Source organism: Piliocolobus tephrosceles, chromosome 2, assembly GCF_002776525.5.
Source record: "Piliocolobus tephrosceles isolate RC106 chromosome 2, ASM277652v3, whole genome shotgun sequence".
Classification (NCBI taxonomy): domain Eukaryota; kingdom Metazoa; phylum Chordata; class Mammalia; order Primates; family Cercopithecidae; genus Piliocolobus; species Piliocolobus tephrosceles.
Genome location: NC_045435.1, coordinates 24632931 through 24659438, shown reverse-complemented (window position 1 = coordinate 24659438; position 26508 = coordinate 24632931). Strand labels below are relative to the sequence as shown.

At 34.8% G+C, this 26508-nt stretch overlaps 1 protein-coding gene across 3 annotated transcripts in view; it reads right to left on the bottom strand.

Annotated features, from left to right (window-relative positions):
• Positions 1–26508, bottom strand: part of ROBO1 (roundabout guidance receptor 1) — a 1175986-nt gene that overhangs the window by 81308 nt on the left and 1068170 nt on the right. For 2 of the 3 annotated variants that reach the window (XM_026457251.1, XM_026457257.1), the window contains exons 7-9: positions 11052–11060; positions 6383–6507; positions 3465–3636 (exon numbers count right to left, since the gene is read on the bottom strand). In XM_026457251.1, the coding sequence (XP_026313036.1) occupies positions 3465–3636; positions 6383–6507; positions 11052–11060 (306 nt within the window). The remainder of the gene's footprint in view (positions 1–3464; positions 3637–6382; positions 6508–11051; positions 11061–26508) is intronic. The other variant, XM_026457249.2, reaches the window with a different exon arrangement.

Below are 26508 nucleotides of genomic sequence, written 5' to 3'. Positions count from 1 at the left end.
AGATTATAGTAATTTGGCACTTCAAAGTAATGATCATGAAGTCTATGGCAAATCACTTTTCTAAATAAAATATAACACTCTATGCACTACGTATCTCTGAATTTTGTGAGATGAATACAAATGACTTTAAATTTTATACATTATGTAGTAATCATTAACTTTGTTTTCTTACATTCTAATATTATAATAAAGAGAAGAAAGATGTTCAGTTAAATAGAAGACATGAATTTGTATGTTTCTGAGTCAAATGCTATTAGAGATAGACCACAGCTACAGTCAACACAACATTTTAAAGGCAGCTGCTACTTCCATGCTTCATGTTTTATTCTGCCTTTGTCTTTGCTCTGTTTGCAAACAGTAAAGAAGGTCAAGAAGCTAAAGACAAATAATATCCCCAAAGTACTCAGCCTACTAGCCATCCTCTGGACTGGCTAACGTATAAATATTGCTATTTCCAGCACTGGCAATAATTCTAGTTTTACCCATGAAGAATGAGACCACAGTGTTCAGTTGTTTTCACAATATCAATAAGCTCCAAAATAAAGCAAACAAAACTTTAAAAACAGTGTAAAAACAGCAAACACAAAATCACCTTAAAACCCCCCGAGTGTGCAGGGTGAAACAGAACATTTACTGTTGAACTGGCTAGGAGGGATGACTCCCAAATTCACAGATATTTAGAGATTTTGTTTTTTATAGTTTAATAAAAGTTCTACGCATGATCTAGTCTCACAAATACAAGCAATTTGTGATAATGTCATGCCAGTTGGCATATAAAAACCTTTGCTTTAAATTATAATTATAAAAACTGGTGATATTTGAGACTACTTTAGCACAGCTTTCTAAAATCTTTTTTAATGTATACCTATATATAAGTTGCTTTACAAAGTTGCAATTATTAATGTATGTGCCATTCTATGTTCTAATGTCTCTATATATGGGTTATAGCAGTCATTATCAAATTCACTATATGGCTTTCACGATCATTATTTAATGGTTGTAATGTACTTAAGACATTATAAAAATATTTTATGTCCTTCTAGCTTATCGGAGCCAGTACATGTATAATATGTATCATCTACAGGGGTAAGAGTTTGAGTTTTGAGAGAGACAATCCCAGCGTTGAATTCTCACTTACTGAGATTTTTGCCACATGAGAGATCTTGGCTGGATACCAGCAAGCATCGGACTAGAGAGACATAGCTCGTGCCTTCATGGAGTTTCATGTCTTATGAAGAACACAGGAAAATACACAGAACACAAACAAGTAGAGGATGCAGTCTATGTATGTATTGCAGGGGCTGGAGGATAGAACCTGAATTTGAAGAGTTAGGGAATGCTTCTTGGAGGAAATGAAGTTTCACGTTGGTGGAAACAACGTGCAGAAGACTTAAGATGGAGAAGCACGGCAAGCACAATGATTAGGGCACGTGAGCAATACAGTGTTCAGAACTGAATCTGCAGCGAGGGCAGATAACGAACGGTAAAGCCATTAAGGAATATACACTTATCCTGAGAACACTAGAAAAGAAAATAATGAAACTGATGTTTTAACAAATTCCTCCAGAACTTCTTGAAATTCAAAGACATCTACAAAAGTCCTAGCCAACACTGTATCTGGTGGTAAAATATTAAATGATTTCCCCCTGATGTTAGGATCAAGAAAAATATATCCATTAATGCCAATTCTGCTCACGATATTGGAGGTCAGAGGCAATGTAGGACAAGTAAAAGAAATAAAAGGTATAAATATTGAAAGAAAGACGTTAAAACTTTTTATGTGCAGCTGACACATTTTGTACATAACAATTTCAAAATAATCTACCTACAAACTATTAAAAATGAGTGAATTTAGCAAAGTTGCTGGACACAAGGTTAACATAAAAAAGTCAATTGTACATTCAAGCACTTGCCTCATACAACAATAAAATTATATTATTATAATTTTATTTCTATATATTAAAGATAGTATATATGATTTTTGATGTGACTGTGTATATATTTTTGATATGACTGTGTGTATACATATATAAATATATATATTCATCAAAATCATGAAACACCTTAAAATATCTGCGAAGTCTTTACTCTTGAAACTCCAAACCACTGCTGAGAGAAATTAAAGACCTAAATAACTGGGAGATATTTGTAGGATATATACTGATTCCCTGAATTGACTCAGATTAAGATGTTAATTCTTAAGTTATTCAACAATTTAAATAAAATCAAAATTAAATATTCAGATTTTTTGTTTGTTTAGGGAGTGGGTGTGTACATGTGATTTTCACAAGTTTATTTTAAAATTTGTAAGAAAATGTTGATGATCTTCAATAGCAAACCCAAAACAAGAAAAGAAAGGTGGAGACTTTTACTATCAGTTTTTAAGACTTAGTATAAAGCTACAATAGTTAACAACATATGGGCCGGGTGTGGTGGCTCATACCTGTAATCCTAGCATTTTGGGTGGCATCAAATAGAATAAATAGACCAGAAATAGGCCTACAAATCTATGTTTATTGGAATTGTGACAAGATGCCACTGCAATTCAGTGGAGGAAGGATAGTCTTTCCAGTAAGTTATGCTGGAATTATCAGTTTTCATATGGGGGAAATGAAAAGAATTTTGACTTTGAACTCATACCATATACAAAAATTAACTCAAGATAGATCAAAAATTTGCATCTCAAAGGTGTAAATAATAAAACTTCTAGAAGAAGACATAGAAGAATATTTTCATGGTCTCAAAGTAGGACAGAACAGTAAAAGCACTAATCATAAAAAAATTGGTTTTCAGCAAAATTAACTACTTAATCCCTAAAACCATCATTAAGAGAATGACCAGGAAGAAATATTTCCCATATATATATAGAGAGAGAATAAAACATACTTATGTGTGTTTTTTTCTTCTTCTTTCATCTTCTTCTTCTCAAATTATCACTACTGTCCATCTTACAGTTTGGAGATTTTGTTCAGCACTGTGTCTTTATAATAGGTTTGGCATTAATCGAGCGTGTTTAGGGGAGTTGATAGAATAAAACCACATTAAAGAAAACTTGTTCATTATTGTAAGTAGTGAGCTATTAGATTTTGGACTTATGACCTAAAAATTCATCTTATCTCCCAAATGATAGAGGAAAGAGAAGAGATGGCAATTTACACTAAGATACTACAAAATATTTTTTTGTTTTCCAAAACATAGATATATTCTTATATGCAGTCATTTAGTACAAACTTCTCCTTAGATAATTGCTATGTTTTTATGAATCTGACTGAATGCTACGAATTTATCATACATTTAGGTTAAAGTAAGAATAATTTTGAATTTATTGTATCAACACTCTCTTAGGTTTTACACCAAAATGGCCATAAAAAGCTATAAAGTTGGGAATAAATATATCTATGGGCACCCGCTTTGGATCCTAAGCCAAACTTGGATATCTTGAAATAAAATGTGCTACACGTTACCGTCTGTAACTTCCAAATACGCCTTTGTGATGATGCTTCCCGCAACATTTAAAGTCTGGCAGATGTAATAACCAACATCAGATCGCTGGACATTAGTAATTGTGAGGTCACCAGTTTGGGAGACTGAAAACCGGCTGGATGACTGTGGTGGCTGATACGAGAAGAGTAGATTCTAGAACCCAGGAATTGGGATGGAGAAAAATAAAAATAGGTTGTTAGGTTCCAGTATTTTGGCATTTATACATTTACATTTAAAAACATACATATAAAAGTATACATACACATATGCATATTTATCTCTATATATACACATGCAAAAATAAGCTAAATAGGCTTCCATCACATGCCTACATACATACACGTCCGTGCACATAAACATCTACATATGTACACATATACACATACAATGTTTAATAATCTAACCTCATATAGGGTCATTTGAAAATTTAAGTAACTCTCAAGATTGATATATATGTTTCTATCTGTTTTTAAGCAATACTAGATATATAAGAATATTAACTATCATTATAGTAAAAAATGTTGACCTATTTAGCAAAACAAAGACAAAAGTCTTGCTTCACCTATATATGACTACTAGGATTATTAATCTTAAAACCTTTAATATATTCAAGAATTAATATGTAAACAAATTCTGACAAATTAAAATCAAGGATACGATACCATTTTGGCACCACAATAAGCATTTCTGTTAGCTATCCATTGTAAAAGTTCAGTAACCTATACCAAACTTTTAACATATATCTTGTTTTTCTTGTTAATTGGTGAGAATATCTGTTATGGATTTTCTAAAATTCATATGTTGAATTTAATTAAAAGATCACGCTTCTTAGAGTTAGTGTATATGTCACATAAAATAACAGATCATGTTATTGAATTTTATGAAATAAAAAATAGTAACATTTTCCCTACCACAACAAAATTAATTCTTTTAAAAAGTTTTGGTGCCTTTTAATATACATTATTTTATAAAGGTTTTAACTACTATTCCATGGATATATGTCCAATGACAACATTTTAGGGAAAAGTGAGTTGGAATATTGAACAAAACCTAAATTATTTGGAAATTTGATCCAATGTTTAAATAACTTAAATGAATCATCAAAATATTACTCCTTTATGAAGACGTTCCAGTGGATTTACTATCACTGCTACAAAGATTTCCTTCTAAAATGCACTAAAATTCTTCCTGCCCTATTGAAATATTTCATTCTTTCTTGTCTATAATTTGATTTCAGCAAATTTAGTTCTTTGAGGCCAAATGCAATGTGTTAGAACCTACCAAGTTACTAGAATTCAAATAAGGGCCTATATACCATAATCAAATCAATATTTGGCTACCAAAGTGGAAGAAAAGGTGAACTTGATAGCATTCCCTACCAAATATTAAATGCAGTCAGTAAATGACCTGTTTTTTTTTTTTTTTTTTTTTTTTTTGAGACGGTGTCTTGCTCTGCCGCCCAGGCTGGAGTGAGTGGCCGGATCTCAGCTCACTGCAAGCTCCGCCTCCCGGGTTTACGCCATTCTCCTGCCTCAGCCTCCCGAGTAGCTGGGACTACAGGCGCCCGCCTCGTCGCCCGGCTAGTTTTTTTGTATTTTTTAGTAGAGACGGGGTTTCACCATATTAGCCAGGATGGTCTCGATCTCCTGACCTCGTGATCCACCCGTCTCGGCCTCCCAAAGTGCTGGGATTACAGGCTTGAGCCACCGCGCCCGGCCATTGACCTGTTTTTTATAATAACACATTAGAAGCAAGACCATGAAACAAACACCCATGACTGATTTAAGCAAAATAAAAAAAAGGTCAGGAATAAGTGTTAAAAATGAATGAGAATTGTTTATTTACACATATCAGAAACAAGTGGAGGGAAACGTTCTGCTTTACATACTTATTTTCTGAGACAGTGTCTCGCTCTTTCACCCAGGCTGGAGTGCAGTGATGCAATCACAGCTCACTGCAGTCTCTACCTCAGGGACTCCGGTGATCCTCCTGCCCCAGCCTCCAGAGGAGCTGGGACTAGAAACACTCCCACCATGCCCCACTAGTTGTTTATTTTTAATGTTTTGTAGAGATGAGGGCTCACTATATTGCCTAGGCTAGTCTCAAACTCCTGAGGTCAAGTGATCCTCCTGCCTGAGCCTCCCAAAGTGCTGAGATTACAAGCATGAGTCACTGTGCCCAGTCACGTTTTTGTTTTACTGAAGGCTAATCATTAAGAGATGAGACAAAAAGATATTTTAAACTCTTCTAAGATTTCCTGTTTATTAAACTGAAGTCCAATAATGAACTTAAGAGTTTAAAAGAGTATACATTTCTGTATTTCAGTTTCCATACATATACAAAATTGAAGTTCATAAAAGAGAGTTAGATTTTATAGCAAATGTTGACAGCACGTGATATTTTCAACACATTTGAATATAACAAATTATATTTAACACAACATCTCTGTTAAAGATAATTTCATATAGGTTAATGATTCAGAAGGCAGTTCAGACTCCTGAAGCTTTCAGAGAAATCACTGAATAATTATCATCTGTTTTAAATGTACATAAATCTCTTCTAATATATAATTCCAGATACCTGAATAATATAAATAATAATTAATTGGATAATATTGAGAAAAAAGTGTTTTTCTTTTTAATGTGGCTGACCTACAAATAAAGGTAAACTTTATATACTACCTTGTGTACCAAAACTAGGCAGAGAAAATTGCTTTCAGAATTCAAGCAGTAAAGAAAATTTTGTCTTCCTTCTCATCGCTAAAATGTTCTGGGCACTCAGAGATTTCCCAGTTCTCTTAACGTGACAGCTGCATGACTAAGTAATATGTTGGTTTCTCTTCTCATACATCTTGGCAACCATCTTTGCTGATTTAAAAAAAATTAGGAAAAGGTTGTACCTGACTCCCCTCTCTCCTCCAAAAAATAGCTGGTTGAGGATTTCCAGTTGCTTCACACTGAAAAGTTGCAGTCCGTCCCAAGGCAACCACCTGGTCACGGGGTTTCACGACAAAATGTGGAGGTTCTAAAGGAGATGAAACAAATTACACTGAATTAAAAGCACGTAGTTATTGTCCTAATTGAGACAATCACTTATATTCTAAGTGCTGCTGTTATTTTATACAGCATGTTATGTAAAACAGTAATGATATATCAATTCTTGTCCTTAATTTGCAACTAAATGTTAAGTTCATGGTTAGAGAATGAAACCGAGTTGTTATATGAAGTTTTTTATTACCTGACCTTCTAAGATTAACCCACATATTGAAAAGAATTCTAAAGCTACAATTTGACCCTATCCATTCTAAGGATACCTGAATTTTTTATGAATAAATATTACCTTTTCTCCTTTAGATCTGCTTAAAGGTGAACGAGTTTTAATCATACACACAAGGATCTCCTGATGCAGGAAGGTCTTAAAATTACTTTAACTCAAAATCTCCTGAAATGCTACCATGCAAATTATAACCATTTAAAATCTTCAGTCCAATTATTTGAATAGAAATGAATATAAAGCAAGAGTGGAGTGAAATGCCTCTTTCATTTACATAGGCAAGGGCATGTTCAAACAGAATATATATGGAAATGAGCGCAAATTTGAAACATCTGCTCATCCTGACATTATAAATACTGCCGGCTTTGTCCAAACTGTTTGATTTAGACCGATTTAAATGGCTACTTCATCCAGCAGTAAATAGTGTCAGAAAATTGTGTCAATTACATTGAATACAATGGTAGCTGAAAACGTTAGGTGTGCTGATGGAGTCACTTCTGGAAAAAAAAAAAAAGGTATTTGCTTTTGGGCTGAGCTTTGGGCTTGGAAAAATGTGCACAGAATGTAAATCTTTTTACCTACTGTTTACACTTTTCAAATCCATTTCTTATCAGCTGTCTGAAACACCTAATTATTCTCCTCTCTTGTCTCAGTTTCAACTGAAGTGCACAAATGGTTCAAGCGACATTTAATAGTTTCTGCAGGACAGGGTTTGTCTACTCTACTTTTTAAGACTTTTACACTATTTCCAACCTTCTCTTTAAAAGTATGTTGAGTTACTTAAATCAATCACTTAGGGAAACTCCTTAATGTGAATACGAATCAAATTATATTCAGATTATGTTCACAAACGTCATCAGTCTGCTCACAAGAGTATAATTTCTTTGCTAAAGAAGGTCAGTATTGGAAAAGATACTTTTCTTTGACTTACAACTTCTTGGTCAGTTGCATCTAATATACAGATATATGTAAAATATATTTTAATATATATAAAATAAAGTTATAGATTTTATAAATTTATAAATTTTAATAAAATAGCTGAAATGTCCCTAAATCTGGGTATTTGAATTTACAGGTCATAAAGAAATGTTAAAAGCTACTTAATATGCATATTAAAAACACGTATATATTTCAAATATAAAGCCCCTTAAAAAAAAAAAAGTACATGTAAAACGACTTGATGATTGTATGGTGGCAAAATTGAAGAAAGTAATTAGAACTCCTAGCTTCTAGATTAGTGTTCCTTTTTCTATACTCTTTTTTTTTTTTAAATTGAGGTTTAGTAGAAATTATAACATTTGACTAGAAAATTATAGGAGACCTGAAAAATCAGGTCAAAGGCTTTCAAACGTCCTCTAACTTACAGGGAAGAAAATACAAAGTTAGGAAATACAGTTTAAGTTCAATTTGGTAACACTGAAGTTCTAGCTTATAATTTTTTTAAAACTGTGATTGTAATTGAATGGCTTACTCATGAATTTAGCAAACACTATCATTACCCAGGTATAATAATAGGCAAGTGCATCACTGCTCAGGGATTTTCCTCCAGCACAAATCCATACAGGAGCATTCTATTCCTTAATCAAGGGCTGGAATAATTGATGTCAAAATCAGACCAAGAAATTGAAAGGATTGACTGGATAATAAACTAAATTCAGACTGGAGTTTGGTTTGCTTCAGCAAAAGAAATCCAAGTGATTAATTAGATGAGGGGGAGAATATGACTTTCCAATATGCAGGGAATTTGAGTAGGAAAATATAAATGTTCAAACCACTCAGTTAAGTAAAAAACTTCGGGTGGTCTCTTTCCTAAATCTCAGAAGCATGTTTAAGAATGTGTGCCAGAATCTATGTTTCTTTTATAAAATGCCAGTTCTCCTCAAACCTCAAAGACTTACTTCAGAACAAGGAATACAAACCCTTATGCTAACTACATTCATCCTGAAGCAATCCTTCCACACAGGATATTTGCCTGGAAACAAATTTACTGTATTTTGTAGGCATATTCTGAAGCCAACATCAACAGTGACATCAGCCACAAGATATGTCTTAGAAACATAACTTTTAAAAACCCTCTTCTACATGTGTTTTAAAATATCAGTTGTAGTAGATGTATCTCTAAGAAAAATAATTTAATGACCTAAATATGCTTCTATCTATCAATCTGTCATTGTTATCTATCTATTTAGAGTGAGAAGGTCATTCATTAAATGTGCCCACTTAATGTTTATGATGAAAGTTTGGAATGTTTTTTGAAAGCTACAATTTTAATTTAAATTTGCCGTAATCAAAAATACGTAATCATGTTACCAAGATCATTTATGTTCAGGGATGAAAATTTGGAAAATTAGACAAAAGGGAAGAAGAGAAAACCTACCCATACTTCTGCCACAGAAATTGGGTCATACTAACAAAAAATCATTTTAAGGACTGTTTTTAATAAACAATAAGCAAATTACCTTTAATTACTGAACCAATCTCAGTTGTTTTAAATTTAGATTATTTCTAATATTCACTGTTAAAAATAATGGTAATGTTAACATCTTTCTGACAAGTATAATCAAAATTAGTTGCTAGCTGTACAGTTACAAGGTCTGAAAATATGCAAAGATCCAGGATGTATTAACAAGTATAGCTAAACCATGCTCAGGAATGTTTTGAATCAGCTGATACTTTCACTAACAGTCTACAAATAGCTTTTTCTCCCAACCTCACAAACATCGAGCATTAACATCTTTGCCAAACTAACAACAGATTCTCCTCCTAATTAACAATTTTCGATTTGAAATGTTAAATATTTTTCTTCACACTATCTTGTCATTGGTATCTGATTTGTTGTGGATATTGTGCTCATGAACTCAGATTTTCTTTCTAAGAACTGTTGATAGGCTACAATTTCAGCCGTTTCTCCTATATGTTGCAAATGTATTTTCCCATTTTATTAATAGTCTTTCTAGTCTATTTAGGTATTTCTGTTATTGTATCAATAAAATTATACAATATAGATTATATAATACATAATAAATTATATAAATATGCAACTTAATTATCATCCTGTGCTTTTATATCTTCATTATTTTATGTTTATATCTCATCTTTTACATGTATTTTTGTAAGGTATCACATAGAAACCTATTTTTTCAAATCCAGATATTACATTATTATTGAACAATCCATCCTATCTGTATTAATATGAAAAGTCACTTTTATAATATTATTGGAATTTTTTGTTTTTTTATTTTTCTGAGGCCGGGTCTCACTCTGTCGCCCAGGCTGGAGTGCAGTGGTGCCATCTAGGTTCACTGCAACCTCTGCCTCCCAGGTTCAAGCGATTCTCCTGCCTCAGCCTCCCAGGTAGCTGGGATTACAGGCGTGCATCGCCATGCCTAATTTTTGTATTTTTTGGTAGAGATGGGGTTCTGCAATGTTGGACATGTTACTCTTGAACTCTTGGCCTCAAATGATTCAACCACCTCAGCTTCCCAAAGTGCTGGGATTACAGGCGTGAGCCACCATGCCAGACCTATTGTAACTTTTTACCTTAAAAACAGTAAGAGAGAGTCTTTAGGGTCAAAGTTATTCTCTGGCATTCTCTTTTGCATGTTCATGTAAAATTATCTAAAAATTGCTTTCTAGTGACCTTATAAAATGATTGGACCTTCCTCCAAGGTAAGCACTTAGAAACTTGATGGCTCATTTATTTCTATGGGGAGAAATGTTTATCAAAGTACATTTTGATCAACTTGGGACACATCTTGGGATTATTTTCTACACAAAATGAAACGAATCTGAAACAGAAATGAAAAGTGCAAACAGTCCTAAGTGCAAGGCTATCACTCACCAACAGGACTTTTAATGACTGTTATAGAGCAATAGTTACAAAAACTCAGATAGACATATGTGAATTCACAAATATATTTTGAACCAAAAGAACCTAAATCATTCTCTGCATGTATTTTTGTTTAATCTTACGATATATAAATTGGAACAGTACTTAACCAAGATACAATCCTATCACTTATTTTGGGAGAGAAGAAATAAAAGGATGCAGATCACACAACATTTAATTTAATAAGATATAAAGTTAGCAACCCCATTACCTTCACTCTTTGTCACAGTTACCCATACTTCCTGCAGACTTTACTCTGTGCAGTCTGTCTTTGTGGCCAATGACAAGTGAAACATGGAGGCTGATTGGTTGAAGGACATGGAAGGGTATGGATGGAAAGGGGAAGAGAAGTTTCCAGTCACAGTGACACGGTGATTAGAAGATGGCCAATAAAATGTCAACTTACCAGACCCAACTAAAACAAAACAAAAAAAGAAAACATGGAATAAATAAAAATAAGGAAACATAAAATGAAATAGAAAAGTAATAAGATTTGACTTAACAATGATTCTTCTTTTAAGATAAAGAACATGTTAATATTTGAATATATGGCTCACACTGTCCATGAATGAATATTTGTTAGCATTTTAGGTATAATCATGAATAATTTAAGAAAAATAGAAATGAAGCTTAAATTCTCTACTATGATTAAATGGCAGAGCTACAATGGATGAGAGCTATAAAATTATAAAACATTTTAAAATAACTTTACATGTTGCTACCAGATGACAGGTTAGAGAACAAATATGTAATGGGTTTAAAAACATTATAAATCTTAGCTGCTAAAACTACACAGAAACCAAAAATTGAGCATTTTAGAAAAAAGAACGTTACATCCCACAACTCATCATCAGTTCAATTTTTAAAAGGTGTATCCTGCCAACGATATTCTATGAAACTGAAATCCATGCTTCTCATACTCAAATAAGCATGAGTCACCCTGAGAGCTGGTTAAGATACAGATTATGATTCTACAGGTTAGGGGTGTGACCGGAGATCTTGCATTTCTAACAAGCATCCAAGTTTTGCTGGCCCATGACCATAAATTGAATAGCAAGCCTTTAAAAAGGTGTTGCATTTAAATTCTTGCATATTTTTTAACTGAGATAGTGCATAGAAAAAAGTGAATAAATTATGAGAACTAAGAAAACTTTATAATCTTATCTATAAATCATAATTACATTTTCTGTTTTTAATGTTGAAACATTAGGCATCTTAATAGAGAAAGCTCAAATAATATATATTTAAAATACTGGAAATGGTTATTTTGTTTCTCTCTATTTTATAAGCTAATATAATTACTGTCATGTCAAATGCAGAACTTTTTCATAATAGTCCCAGTAGAAATCTACAATATATTTTACTCAAATAAATAACTTCCATAGCTTTCAGCAAATCAAAATTAATTAGACCTGATACATATTCCTATAGTTTCAATAAATGCTAAAGAATGTTGTTGTTAAGTGGTACAATTATAAAACAAAGATAAAATTTCTCTTGCATACTTTTGTACCATACAAAAAATTTAAAGGCAATTTAGAAACGTTTTTAATTCACACATTCCCTTCAACAGGAGTAAAATAATGTCTTTATTTTTCATTACAGAGAAAAAAAACTAAGTATAATTTTTCACTTACTCAAGTTAGAAAAGTTAAAAAGAAACTTTCTCATTTACACAGGCTTAATGTTTATTATAGCATCTCCAGTTACAACGCCACCCAGACTCAAAAACACAGAATGGATAGAACGTGGTTACATTTCTTGACACCTTACAGATGATGTGTTTTAAATGACAGTAAGAAATATTTAGGCACTACAAAAGAGAGGACCTGACAAACTGTAACAACAGAATTTAGCTCTGAGATAACAAAAAGTTACAGGATTATCTTTTGGATTAATCTGTGAAAATAAATTTGATCCCATTAGACTGAAGCAGTTAAAATAAATCCTTAAAGTCAGAAAAGTAGAGAAATGATTCCTAAATGTTTTCATGTATTTTCAGCAATTTAAAATTCCTAAAACATTTCAAAAATGTATGTTAAAAACAACAAAAAAATTATTGGAAATTACCTAATTTAAAATTTTTAAAGCACCCTTTTCTTGCTTGTAGTTTGTACTAGCAGTCAACCCACAGGAGTAGAATCCTTTTATTAATTAAAATCCAATGGGCTTAAGAACTTTAGACTAATGTATTTTGCATATCACGTCAATGACAGATGATAACTGAAAAATATTTTAGGCTGGGCGCGATGGCTCACGCCTGTAATCCCAGCACTTTGGGAGGCCGAGGCAGGCGCATCACGAGGTCAGGAGATTGAGACCATCTTGGCTAACACAGTGAAACCCCATCTCTACTAAAATTACAAAAAATTAGTTGGGCGTGGTGGCACACACCTGTAGTCCCAGCTACTTGGGAGGCTGAGGCAGGGGAATCGCTTGAACCCGGGAGGCGGAGGTTGCAGTGAACCAAGATTGCACCACTGCACTCCAGCCTGGGGGACAAAAAAAGACTCTGTCTAAAAAAAAAAAAAAAAAAAGAAAAGAAAAAAAGAAAAACATTTTATAGCCTATTAAGGATCTTAAAAGTTATCTAATAACATAATGTAACATAGAAGCTTCTAAAACATCAGAGGTTTTGGAGAGGAGTCTATCTTGAATGGTCATTTAAGTTTTTAACAACTCTTATTATCAAGAGATGAATCCTCTTATCTAAAGGAAACACTGTCCAGAATTTAACCCCCCTTTCATTTGTTCTACTTTCAGTAAACAAATAGAACTCATTAATATGGACTATATAAAATCCTTTCACTCACTTGAAAAAAATTACCATCCCTAACTTTCTCTGCTAAAGAATAAATTACAGGAATTTATTTAAGTTTTCCCCATAGTTCTCCTTTCTCTACATTTCTCCAAAGGTCAGGTAAAAGGATTTCCCTTCCATACAGAGAATACGGTCCTTTGTAGGAAACAGGCAGATTTTAATTATTGTCCTATTGGACATGGCACAAAGAATCAGAAAAAAAAAAAAAAAAAAAGCAGAGTAACTTGGAACCTGTTCATTCATTATCTTCTAACATTCAACATTTATGGGAGGCTGCACTCCAACCCTTCTCATAGCCTTTCTCAACTTCATTCCCTTCTGCTTTTAAGGTTGCAGGCACCTGTATCCCAAGTCCCTTCCCTTGCTAAGAGAGGGGAAAAGCCTGTCCGTTTCTGTCTCTCATAAAACTATAAAATGTGGGCACTGAAAGTGACCTTAGAACTTACAGTCCAATCTTATTTTGCATGAGAAAACAGAAAACCTCAATTGTTAAAGAACTTTCTCAAAGTCACAGGCGGTTCACCATAGACTGGCTTCTAGGCCTCCTGACAATATCCAACTCTCTGTACAAATTTTCCTACTGGTCAATCAGTTACTGGTGAAGAATATGCAATACGATACAAAATACGTTTGATTTTAGAAGAATACGCAATAGGATACAAAATATGTTTGATTTTAGAAGAATACGCAATAGGATACAAAATACGTTTGATTTTACATTTAAACTGCCAAAAATAGTTGTTTAACTTAAAATCATTACTACCAGAATCATTACTACATGCATATACATAAACTGGTCTTAAGGAATTCTTCATGATAGTAAAAATATTTTAAGAATATTCAGCTAGAGTTTTAAAAAGACCTGGAAACTAACAGGTAATAACACAGACTTAATGCTGCTTGAAAAATTTATTTTTGCAATTAAAAAGTACTGCAATCATTTTTAAGGGTAAATCAATTTTAATTATTTCATCACTTGAAATCTTTATATGTTGAACAAAATATCCATCTTTTTTGAAACATCAAAACAGTATATTGACAAGAATCCCCCCTTTGTCTCTCTCTGTCACACACACACACACACACACACACACACACACACACACACACACAGTCACTACCATTTAGAATAAAATACTTTCTTCCTTTATGAATGTGATATCATAGTGTTCTAAAGTATTTATTTGTTTTGAAATCTTTTTTATACTAAGAATATACATTGCTCAGACAGTAATCTTTAGGTATAAATAAGATAAGAAGAGAGAAAGGAAGTCAAAGAAAGGAAGGAAGGAAATAAAGGAAAGAGGGAGGGAGGGAGGCAGGGAGGGAGGCAGGGAAGGAGGAAGAAGATTCCTCTTTTATCTTCTATCTGCTTGTTACATTCAGGAGACATGTGTATGAGTCAGAAAGATGATAAATGTTTGGAAAAGCATTATACAGAGTTTGGAGGAAAAGACCTTTTTCATCTAAAGAAAATAAGTTAGTTGAATAGATACGTAAGAAGTCTTCAGATTACGTCTAATAAGTATGGGGACCAGCCAATTTTTATAACGACCAAGGCCAGAAGAAAAGATGATAATGGGCCTAAATAATAGCATGAACAATGTAAAGAAAGTCTAGAAACGACGCAGTTAACAGAAAAGGTCACTGAACCATGAACTGGTTGCCAGCTATGATGTCTCTGGAGGTCTTTGAAAATCGGATTTATTTCCATTAGGCCACAACAGTTTAGATATGACCGTGCCTGGCAGAGCGACAGAGAAATTGAATCTTAAGGTGCCTTCTGTGCTGTCATTTTAATTGTATGGACATTCAGAAACATTCAATTTTTAAAAAATATAATGACAGAAGATTGCTACAGTATTTAGGTCTAAAATAACTGAAGTATTACAAACTCCTAGATTGACTCTATAGAATATGTTATTGTAAAGTGAATGTATCTACAATAGGACCAATCCTATTAGTAAATATCAGAGAAGAGCTGCTTTTTTTTATGGGCTAAAAATGAAATAATCTCAACTATGGAATTCTTCTGCTAATTCATCGATGTAAGTTTTCACTGCTAGTAGCTAAATTCTAATGAATCCTTAACTTGAGGTGATTTTTCCCCCATTCTCATCTATAGCACTTTTTTAATGCAGAGCTCAGTTAACACATCTGATGCACTGAAACTGTAAACACCACATTCCAGAGAATATGAATGGAGTAAGGCAGTGAGTTAAATAAAAACTTTTGGAAGAAACACATTTCTATTCAAATACAAGAGCCCAAGTTCTCAAGTAGTAAAGCTATCTATATTTGAATTGACAAAATCCAGTCACTGGTATGTTGGAAAAATTATATACATAGATACTCATGAATGACAATACCTCTAACAATTAAAAACTCTCAGGATATTTTAATACTAGGTATGATTTCTTTTGGGGGAAAAGATTGAGTTTAACTTAAAAGCCTGTCATTATGTCTTTCAACTTTTAAGACATAAAAATAAAGAGATAAAGGAGGCCGTTTTTAGAATATATTTAATGGATACATAAAATACTATGAACTTTTCACCTCCACTTAAATATCTCTCATTATTCTGTAGAACAATGGTTCTGGAGACAATTTTTGCTGTCACAACTGATGTGGGGAAGAAGGTGAAGGCAGAGAGCTACTAGCATTTAGTGGACAGAGGCCAATGATACCGATAAACATCCTACAAGGCCCAAGACAACCTCCCCAAAACAAGGAATGATGTAGCACAAACTGTCAACAGTGCCAGGATTCAGAAGCCCAGCTGCAGATGAGCTATTCAACGTAAAGCTTATCAGAACACTAACATATATTTATTTCACCCCATATATACAAAGTACCTTGCACAATGCCTGACGTATCACAGGTACTCAGAAAAGGTTAGTTCTCTTGCTCTTATTCTTCCTTTCTAAAAATATTGTTACTTTCCCAAAAAGCAGTTAATACACGTTGGCAGTTACTTGTCTACTAAGGAATCCACAATTCAAATGCAAGTACACAGCAATCTATGTATGACAATGCGCACGTCACCCAACACACATCTTAGGACTATAATTTTGATGGTAATATTCCCTAGGTCCACTCAGAAAGCCAGAAACCTACATCTTTCCTGTCTTTCCTCCTGGAAATACACAATCAACCACACATTCCACAGTGTTTATACTATAACCATTTATCAATCCATCTACCTCCTTCTATCTTTATTGCCACCACTCTGGCCCAAGCTATCCAACAGCACTCACCTGAACTACTATTTTGGTCTTTTCCAGTCCAATCTTATGATGTAGCCAGAGGGATTAAAACAAAAGAAAAGGCCAGGGGCAGTGGCTCATGTGCTTAACACTGTAATCCTAACACTTTGGGAGGCTGAGGCGGGTGGATCACTTTGAGGTCAGGAGTTCGAAACCAGTCTGGCCAACATGGGGAAACCCCATCTCTACCAAAAATACAAAAAAAAAAATTAGCCAGGCGTGGTGGTGGGTGCCTGTAAGTCCAGCTACTTGGGAGGCTGAGGTAGGAGAATTGCTTGAACCCGGGAGGCGGAGGTTGCAGTGAGTCGAGATTATGCCACTGTGCTCCAGCCTGGGTGACAGAGCAAGACTCCGTCTCAAAGTAATAATAATAATAATATAATTACACTTTGTTTTTGTGTTTTGTTCATTGCTTCAAGTCCTTCAGCAAGGTCCCATTACTTTTAAAATAGGAAACGAAATTCTTAATGTGGCCTTGCTGTGTCACAATTCAGTGTCTTCTCATATCACCTCTTCTCCGTCTCCTTGACCTAGCCCTGCTGGCCTTCTTTCAGTCCTTGAGTACACCACACCCCCTGTTGCCTCTGGTTCCATTTACACTATACCCTGGGATCTTCCCCTTTCACCCATATAATTAATATTCAGTATTTAGAGCTCAGTTAAAAAAATACTTTTTCAAGAAATTACCTCTAAATTTGAACTAAATCATATCAGAATGCTATGTATTTTCACAGCAACCTTAATTTGCCTTTCAGAGCACATATGATAGTTAAAATTATACATTTGTATGATTGTTTTGTGTTTCTCTGAAATTAGCCTGTGTGCTCCACGTAAGCAAGTATTTGCTCATTTTTTTTGCCATTATTTCTCTGGAACTTCTCAAGGTGATGCTGTTACTCCCATTTTAAATATCGGTTGAAAGGTGGAAGAAATGACAGTAATGTTCCGATAGCCCAGTTGAAAGCACTTAGTGCTATCTTTAAGAGTCCATTTTTCATATTCCACTGACACTATAGATATTTGTGTGTATCTCTCTCTTCACTAGGCTCTAATGAGCTCTGTGAAGATGGGATCCACGTCGTGTTTATCTGCACATCCTTCATGGTACCCAGCATACTGTTTTGTACATAGAAGGTGCTCAAGAATTGGTTTGTCTGAAAACTGGAATGTCTATCTTTAAATGGCGTATTTCACGGAGGGTCCAGAGTTAAGGTACACGAGGACGTAATGATAACACTGCTCAACTGGTAGTTAAACAACTTTGGATCAAGATCCTCTCCAAAAGGCATCAAAGCCTGTGATCCTGCATAAATTACATAAACATTCTCCATCTCAGTTTAATAGCAAGAAGGCATTGGTCTTAGCTAACTGTGTGTCAGATCACACATGAAGAACCCCTTCAGCAGCTCTGTAAGGAATTATTCAATATCTCGATTTTGCAAAAGAAAGAAAATGAAGATTAAGTAAATTTCGTAAGGTCACCTATCAGGTAAGACAGGCAGTATCAGAATTCTGCTGGTATCTGCGGCTCTTTTTTTTTCTTTTTTGGAGACGGAGCTTAGCTCTTGTCTCCCAGGCTGGAGTATAGTGTCGCAATCTAGGCTCACGGCAACCTCTGTCTCCCAGGTTCAAGTGATTCTCCTGCCTCAGCCTCCTGAGTAGCTGGGATTACAGGCACCAGCCACCACACCTGGCTAATTTTTGTACTTTTGGTAGAGACAGGGTTTTGCCACGTTGGCCAGGCTTGTCTCGAACTCATAACCTTAGGTGATCCACCTGCCGTGGCCTCCCAAGTGCTGGGATTACAGGCATGAGCCACCGTGCCCGGCCTCTCCAGCTCTTAAAATGTAAAAATAGCAACTTTTTACTACATTGGATGACTTGTTTGTAATTTTAAAAAGAGTTAAACCTTACTCTAATGTAATTTTGGTTCTGAAATGTTTTGTCTGCATGACCTAAACAAAATGACTTTTAACAAGAAATGATTTAAGTGTACAATATTGTACAATATTGTATTGATATATTAGATGAACATAGATACATAATTGCTCATATATGAGTAGTTTCATACTTATAAAAAGGTTTGGGGGAAAACAACTTGCTCTGTATTTTATTTTCTTATAGAAACAATGATAAAACAACCAATTCCATGTCTGAAAAGTGATGTGATATAACATTTTTAAACACTCACTGTAAATGTCAAAGACAGTGTGAAAGTAAATGCTTTATAAGCCCCCAACCATGTCTAAAATTGAAAGTTTCAACAATCTAGCACAGAGTCACATGATTTAATGTTTATTCTCAAGAAACCTAAATCAGGTCAAAATTATTTATTATCAATTATATTTAGTGATTAAGTACATTCTGGGGGAGTTAAAAGCCTAAGGAAAACCACAAAAGCACTTCTCATCTCTTCACTAATGACCTAAAAGGCACTGTTTGAAATGGCTATTTCACCATCCACAAAATAACTTTTTAAAAGCGCCTTTGTAAAATGGCCTATCTATCAGGTTTAATTGTGCAATGCTCTAAATTCTCTCCTAATAACATCGACCACACAAAATAAATGTCCTAAAGCTAACTTTAACAACCATTTATGGATTTTCCTACCCTCATAAATCTGTTATAAAGCAATTACTCAGCTATATTTTGTCTTATACTTACTTCAGTATTTTCTGCAGGTGTGTTTATACTGGCACATTATTTATCAAGTCCTGAGAGAAACAGTTTAAAAACAAATTAAAGTGCTCATGATATTTTAATCAGTTTTGCAAACTTTAGGTATACTACAAAACGTTAACTTCTAATTTATACAAAATATTTTTAAAAACTAAAATAAAAAGAATTGCTTTGTATTTTTAAATTACTAAAATAAGGCTCGAAGGATACCAGATGCTATGTAATTATCAAGTGTAACTACTCTAATGATGACCCTGATGTTTGGGATTCGCTAAAATGATTCGCCCGTCTAAAAACCAGTGACTACTATTCAGCCTAACTGATTCATGCTGTGCATATCTATCAAAATATTTAAAACCATAGTAAGCAAACAATAAAAAAAAATCCATACATATGGATGTACAGTCAGTCACATTTTTAGTTATCTTGTTTAGTTTACTCAGGATTCATCATAAGGGAAAGGTGTCCTTCATGTAAACAGTCTGCAATTATTCTCTTTTAAGAAATAAAATACCTTGATCACTTAATGTACAAACAATTCTGGATAAAATACAAACTATTATGTGAATCAACTTAGTATTAATTTTTTATATTGAATGATACTAACTCTGACAAAATAATTCCAAGTCTTAAAATTATGTGAGGTTGTTAAAATGAACATTTTAAAAAACGCTACCTCTCAATGACAACAGCAAAAAAGTAATTTATTTCTCCAAATTTCATTCTCAGGCTGAGCAGTTGAGATCTGATATATCCATACAAGTCAATTACATTTTCCCCATTGACGCCATGATTTCAGAATGTTAGCTTGGTTACTAAAGACAGTGGCTCAGTTATACAACTGGGCAGCGACAAAATCCTACCCACTGTTATGTAGATGAATATATCACAGTAAAACTCAGACCATAATGGAAGGCCTATGATGTGCTATTTACTAGTGAGGTGCTGTGTCATTATTTGTTGCTGAATCTTCTTATGTATCAATTACTTCTTGTACCTGAGTGCTCTACGTATTTCTTCAAATATTTGCCTGGTGTACACAATGAAGAGAGCATTTCAAATTCTTTGTAGGACGGCCATGAAGTGAATGCCTTTCTTTCGATTAACTTTTATGATTTCTATCTGTTTTTTTGAAATAACTGAAAGAAACCCAAAATCCTTTTTTGTGGATGAAAGAAATCTAAGAGAATCCCACACATTCAGCAATCATTAGGGTTACAATGGCTGTTTCTTTAAGCTATAGGTACACAAGAAGTTCTTTACTTTATTCCTCTAGGGAGAAACAAAACAAAACAGCAAAGAATCACAGGCCAGAAAGCTACTCAATCAAATGAAACAGCATTAACAAACCCAGCAGGAGTGGTGCTCAGCCTCCTATTTACACCACTGGATCAGAACAGTTAGGAGAGGGAGTTATTCTCACAAATCACTCTCTTGTTAAATTCTGTAGTGGGACTTCACTAAATCTCTTGGTTGATGGCATTCTACTTTCAGCCTGCTCACAAAGAATGGGCAATACTGATTCTTCAAAGGTTTCCATCACATCTTGTCTTTTTCGGTTTTCTTTTTACCATAAAATCTCTTTCCCCATCAGCCCCCCTAGTCTTCAGTTGAAAATTTTTAAATCCTTATTTTAACTACAAAATAAACAAGGAGGAGGAGGATGAGGAGGAGAAGGAGACGAAACACACACAAACCTCCACAACACATCCCTTAAAGGTAGTATTTTGAATAAGACTCTTGAGGTTAGTATTAAGAGTATCCATACATACAAGCAGTGGTAAATACATATTACATTGAATATGTGTATATATACATATTTGTATATCTATCCAATATATATAAGTTTAATATATATATTTACCACCATTTTACACATACATATATATGATCCTCCAACCCCTGAAGCACTGCTTACTGTAGCACTAGTGACTTTAGTAGGCATTTGTGGATTACTGCCATATGTCATTAAGAACCATTCCCCAAAGAACCAGTCTGCTATGTCTTGTCAGAGTCTGGCAAAAACATCACACACATATCAAGGTTCTTAAAATTGTCAAATAAAGCTTTAGGGGGTCTCATAATATGTGTTTCATCAAAATGTTGATGAACTCACAGTTTTCAACCAAGATCTTGGATTATACTAAACCTAGGTTGACTCTGCAAAAAGGTCCCTTGACACTATTAGTTTTGGCTTTGACTCAAATAACCACGTTAATGGTCAGAAACAATGCACTATTATATTGCCAGATTTTCTAAAATTAGCAACTTAGGGAAACTGTTCCAACAAATGATTTAAATGGAGTCGACATCAAATAAAGGATATTCAGAGCTGAAAGACCCAGTTTTTTCTCTCAATATTTATTTTATGCCTAGTTATCATATAAGCTGCAAAAGTCCTATGAATCTTACACAAAGATCTCATGTGCTGATAGAAAGTTAAACAGTGAACTCTATTTATGGAAACCGTAGATTCACAAAGTAGGTCTTCTTTCCTCCAGAGGTGTTTTTGAATGCAAGTTTTTAAAAGTTTATCCCCTACTGGCAATAAAGTCTACAGTAAGCTATATTGTTTCACTTTTACCTACATTTTAATTTTACAATCTGAAATAATTATGTAATTGTTCATTAAGCACACACACACACACACGAGTCTGGACAACACAGTGAGACCTCATCTTTCCAGAAAAAAAAAAAAAAAAGAAATTAGACGGGCATGGTGGCATGCTTCTGTAGTCCCAGCTACTTGGGAGGCTGAAGGGAGAGGATTGCTTCAACCCAGGAGTTCAAGGCTGCAGTGAGCCATGACTGGGCTACTGCACTCCAACCTGGGTGACACAGTGAGACCCTGTCTCAAAAAGACAGTCATACATTTGCATAGTATGTTACATTAAGATTAGCATGTATCCTGATTATTTTCAAAGTTGCTAATTCACATGTTAGAAAATGATCAAATGCGTATTTCTTTTTGTGGATTACGCCTTCTGATCCATTTTTTCCAGACTAAATTATACTGAAGTCATTTCTGAGTACGGTATATCTAAATTTGTTTATATTTAGTTAATTCAGTTGTTCCAATACATGGACTACTTGGAGCAGGCAGTGATGGGATTCAACGTTATTCATTCCATCAGGAAATTTAGCAGCACTGAACACAGCAGGGAGGGATAATAATTCAGTTAAAGTAAAATAATAACCAAAGTTCACATTAATCAGTTATCAAAAATGTCAAATCTCTATGGACAAAATAACAATTAACAGGAATCTGATGAATTTTTAATTTTGTTTTGGAAGAAGCTTAGAAAAACAACCATAAAAACTGTAACAACAATTGTATTTGCTTAAGCACCCCATAATCCACAACCCCCTTTCTTAGGAACTTAACTATTTTATTCACTAGTTTATTTTCCCATTAGCTGACTGATATTTAGATTACATGTACACTCATTTCTCAACAGACGAGAACTCTGAATCTCAGAGAAGTCAGATGATTTATCTAGGATTCAACAACCAGTGTGTATCAGGATGAGCGCTTAATTCACTCACACAGAAAATGTCACAAGAACATCAAGGTTTCTGTGATGGTTAATCTTGTGTGTCCATTTGAGTGTAACATGTAATTTCTGGGAGCGTCTGTGACGGTGTTTCCAGAAGAGATTAGTATTTGATACCGTTAACTGAGTAAAGAAGACATGCCTTCACCAACGTGGGCTGGCGTCATCCAATCCATTGAGGGTCCGGGTAGACAAAAGGCAGACGAAAGGCAAATGTGCTATCTCTTCTGGAGCTGGGACTCACATCTCCTGCTGCTGCAATGTCCGAATTTTGCTCTTGGACTGAATTACACCACCTGCTTTGCTGGTTCTTCACCTTGCAGATGGCAGATGGTGGGAATTCTTGACGCCTCATACCAATATTTATAATAAATCTCCTCTTATTATCTCTCTAGATGCTATTGAGTGTGTTTCTCTGGAGCATCCTAACTAAAACGGATGCCTCTGAGACTGCAGTAAACAATGAGACTAATAAAGCAAGGTAAGCAAAGTGTGTGCCTAAGGAACTCACAGCCAAGCAGTTCAGACGTTGAAATACCTTTAAGGGCAGTAGTAGCATCCGATGGGTAGGTGAATGGGAAATACCTAACTCTCACTCGGATGGGGAGTGTCTGAAAAGCTTGCTGGAGGATGCTTATGTGAACCATGTCCAAGAATAGGAGTAACTAGTGAGCAGAAGATGGGGCAGGTGGGGCTGGGGCATTTTAGATCAAGGAGCCAACATAACAAAAAGCCCAGAGCTAAGCTACATGGTGGCGTAAACACGAAAAAAATATAGGAATATAGCATATTATACTAAAGTGAGTAGCAAGAAAGGAGGCTAGCAGCATCAAAAGTATTTTGGATCTTACCCTGGAGAGATGGGAACCATGGAAGTCCATGGAAGTCATTCATGGAAGGAATTAATATAATTAGAACTGTGTTTTAGGTAGACAATCTTCTTAAAAATCTTTTTAAAATTATTAAAAAAATTTTTTAACACTGGGTCTCACTGTGTTGCTTAGGCTGGTCTCGAACTTCTGGGCTCAAGTAATTCTCCTATCTTGGCCTCCCAAAGTGCTGGGATTAAAGGCGTGAGCCATCGCGCTCAGCCTTTTTAGGTAGATTAATCTGTTGTGTGAAGAATGGATTCTGTGAGACAACGTGGAGGCAAGGAACCTGGTTAGAAGTTAATCGTTTCCCGGAGAGACGATGAAGGCCTAAAACGGAGCAATGATAAGAAGGTAAGGGAGGTGGTGAGAGTTGAGAAATAGGTAAAAGGCAAAATAAGTAGGATTTTGTGATGACTGATTAAGAACAAGACACGGGAAAGTGGGAGCATGAAGGATAAAGAGTCAAGCTGTCGACTGACTGTGTGTCTGCAGTTGCATTGCCAACGCGTGAAATGAAGAATATTGGGGATTCAGCTTCTGCTGTCTGGTCTGCTCTTACTTTCCCTTCTTCACTGTTACATTCTGTGAACGAATGCTTACACACTGGGTTAGCAGAAACTCAAAGGCTCAGACAAACCTCTGACAGCTGCTTCTTGTTTTACTGAAAGTTATAATTACTCTTCAGCTCTGAGTTCACTGGGACAGTAAAGAGGGGTCAATCATAAACTGCAGCGTCCTAGATATTTCACCAAAGTTTCTTTTTTGAAGCATGTCGTTTACTAGCACCAAGGAGAGAGGCTCTAGGAAACATCCCATTAGTAGCAATTAAGTCAGGCAAAAGACAGCATGGGTCTTTTTTTCGGTCTTTGTGTCTCCCTTGTTGCATGTCAATCTCATACTTTAAAGCTCAGACTCCCAGAAGCTGTCACTGGCTAATCAGTCCTAACGAGAAAGTGTTACGCGCCTTCGTTGCACAGTTGGCATTAATACTTAGGGGAAGCATCAGACAAAACAACAATTCTGCAGAATAGAATAGAATGCACATTCTTTTGATGTTTTAACATTCCTATTGTATGTCAGCAATACATTTAAAGAAATAGCAATATAATTCATGATACTGTATTTTATAGTTAAAAAAACAGCTGATAAAGTTAAGAGACTAGGGTGACTTCACATCGAGGGAAGAAAAAGGGACAAGCTCTTATGAGAGAAGAACTAGGATTTCACAGAGATCCCATTCATCTGATAACACAGCATCATCGGGTTTGGCAATGTTTGGCACCTGCCTTTTCTTTGAACAGAGCTTCAAAAATTGACCCGTCCCCGTGAGAAGCCTGGAGAGGAGTATAGCGGGTGTGAACTGAGACCTAAACGTATTGCTTCCTGTGACTGGCTGGCCCTGCACTCACGCCTCAAGAGAAATGAGAAGACTAAGTGTCTTTTAGTTCCTGTTGTGAGAGAGACAAACAAAAATGGGATTGGATTTTCTTCTATTTCAACTCAGGGAGATAAAAGGTGATAGCTTGGGAAATGGTTGGTGTATGGAAGTCTGTTTTCGGGCCATTTTCAGTTCGGTTTCCTGTGACTGATGGGACACTGCGATGGGAACATGATCACTCTGGTGATAGAGAGTCACAAACTTAACTTTGGAAATGAAATTGTGACAGTAAGAAGAGCTGCTTTATCTGTGAAGTTACAAAAGGAGTGGAAAGATTAATAATGCCATCTACTTCGCCCTGTTTAAGCAATGAGTATCACTGAAGCAAGGAATCCTAAGAAATCTTAGAGGCTGAGGACAAACTCAGAAACAGGAGAAACTCAAACCTTAAACTACGTGGCTTTATCACTTGTCTTTCTTTTGGAATAGCACTCCTCAAAAATGGAATAATTTAAAAAGCCACCAACATGATTGTCATTGAAAGCAAAGTTATAAATTTTATAGGGTTTGTTATTAATAATTCAATAAATACAATTTTTTTCATTTTTAAGTATTCTGAAGTTGTATTCACCAGACTTTTCTTAACGTCTACTTTGAATAAAGAGTAAAGCATTCACTTTTCTTTTTAAATTAATCATTTTAGTTCAAAAATAAAAATAATAATTTCATTTGACAATCATCTGATTCTAAGAAGAACCTGAAGGCCCACCTGGTAAGCATCTAATAAATACATAATAGATTTAGATTAAGATAGCAAAATAATATGAAAACAAACCTGCCACCATTCTTGAATACCAAGGGGAGGCATACATTTTAGCAGTTTCAATGACACCCTGTTTAAAAATGTGGCAGGGTGCCTCTATGCATCTATTTTGCTCTGCTTAGATTTTACCTTTTATAGGTATGTCACAGCCTATAAAATTGTTATAAACACTGTAGTATATATCTTTTTGTCTTAAAAGGTGGAGTCATTATGCAACATGAAATACCACTTCAGTGAATAATTCATTCCTACCAAGATGGAGCCAGCAATCCTAACACTTGTCAAATTGAGATGCTACAGTTCAATTAGAACAATGTAATAAATCAAAATAGAGGTGATATGTCTTTAAAAAGATGCTTGATTTTGTTTGTGTATTTTAGGTTCACAAAAAGATTTCTTGAAAAGAAAGGTATGTAGCTGTTATACCTATGGAGGGGAAATAGGGATGCAGACGAACACTAAGTATAGAT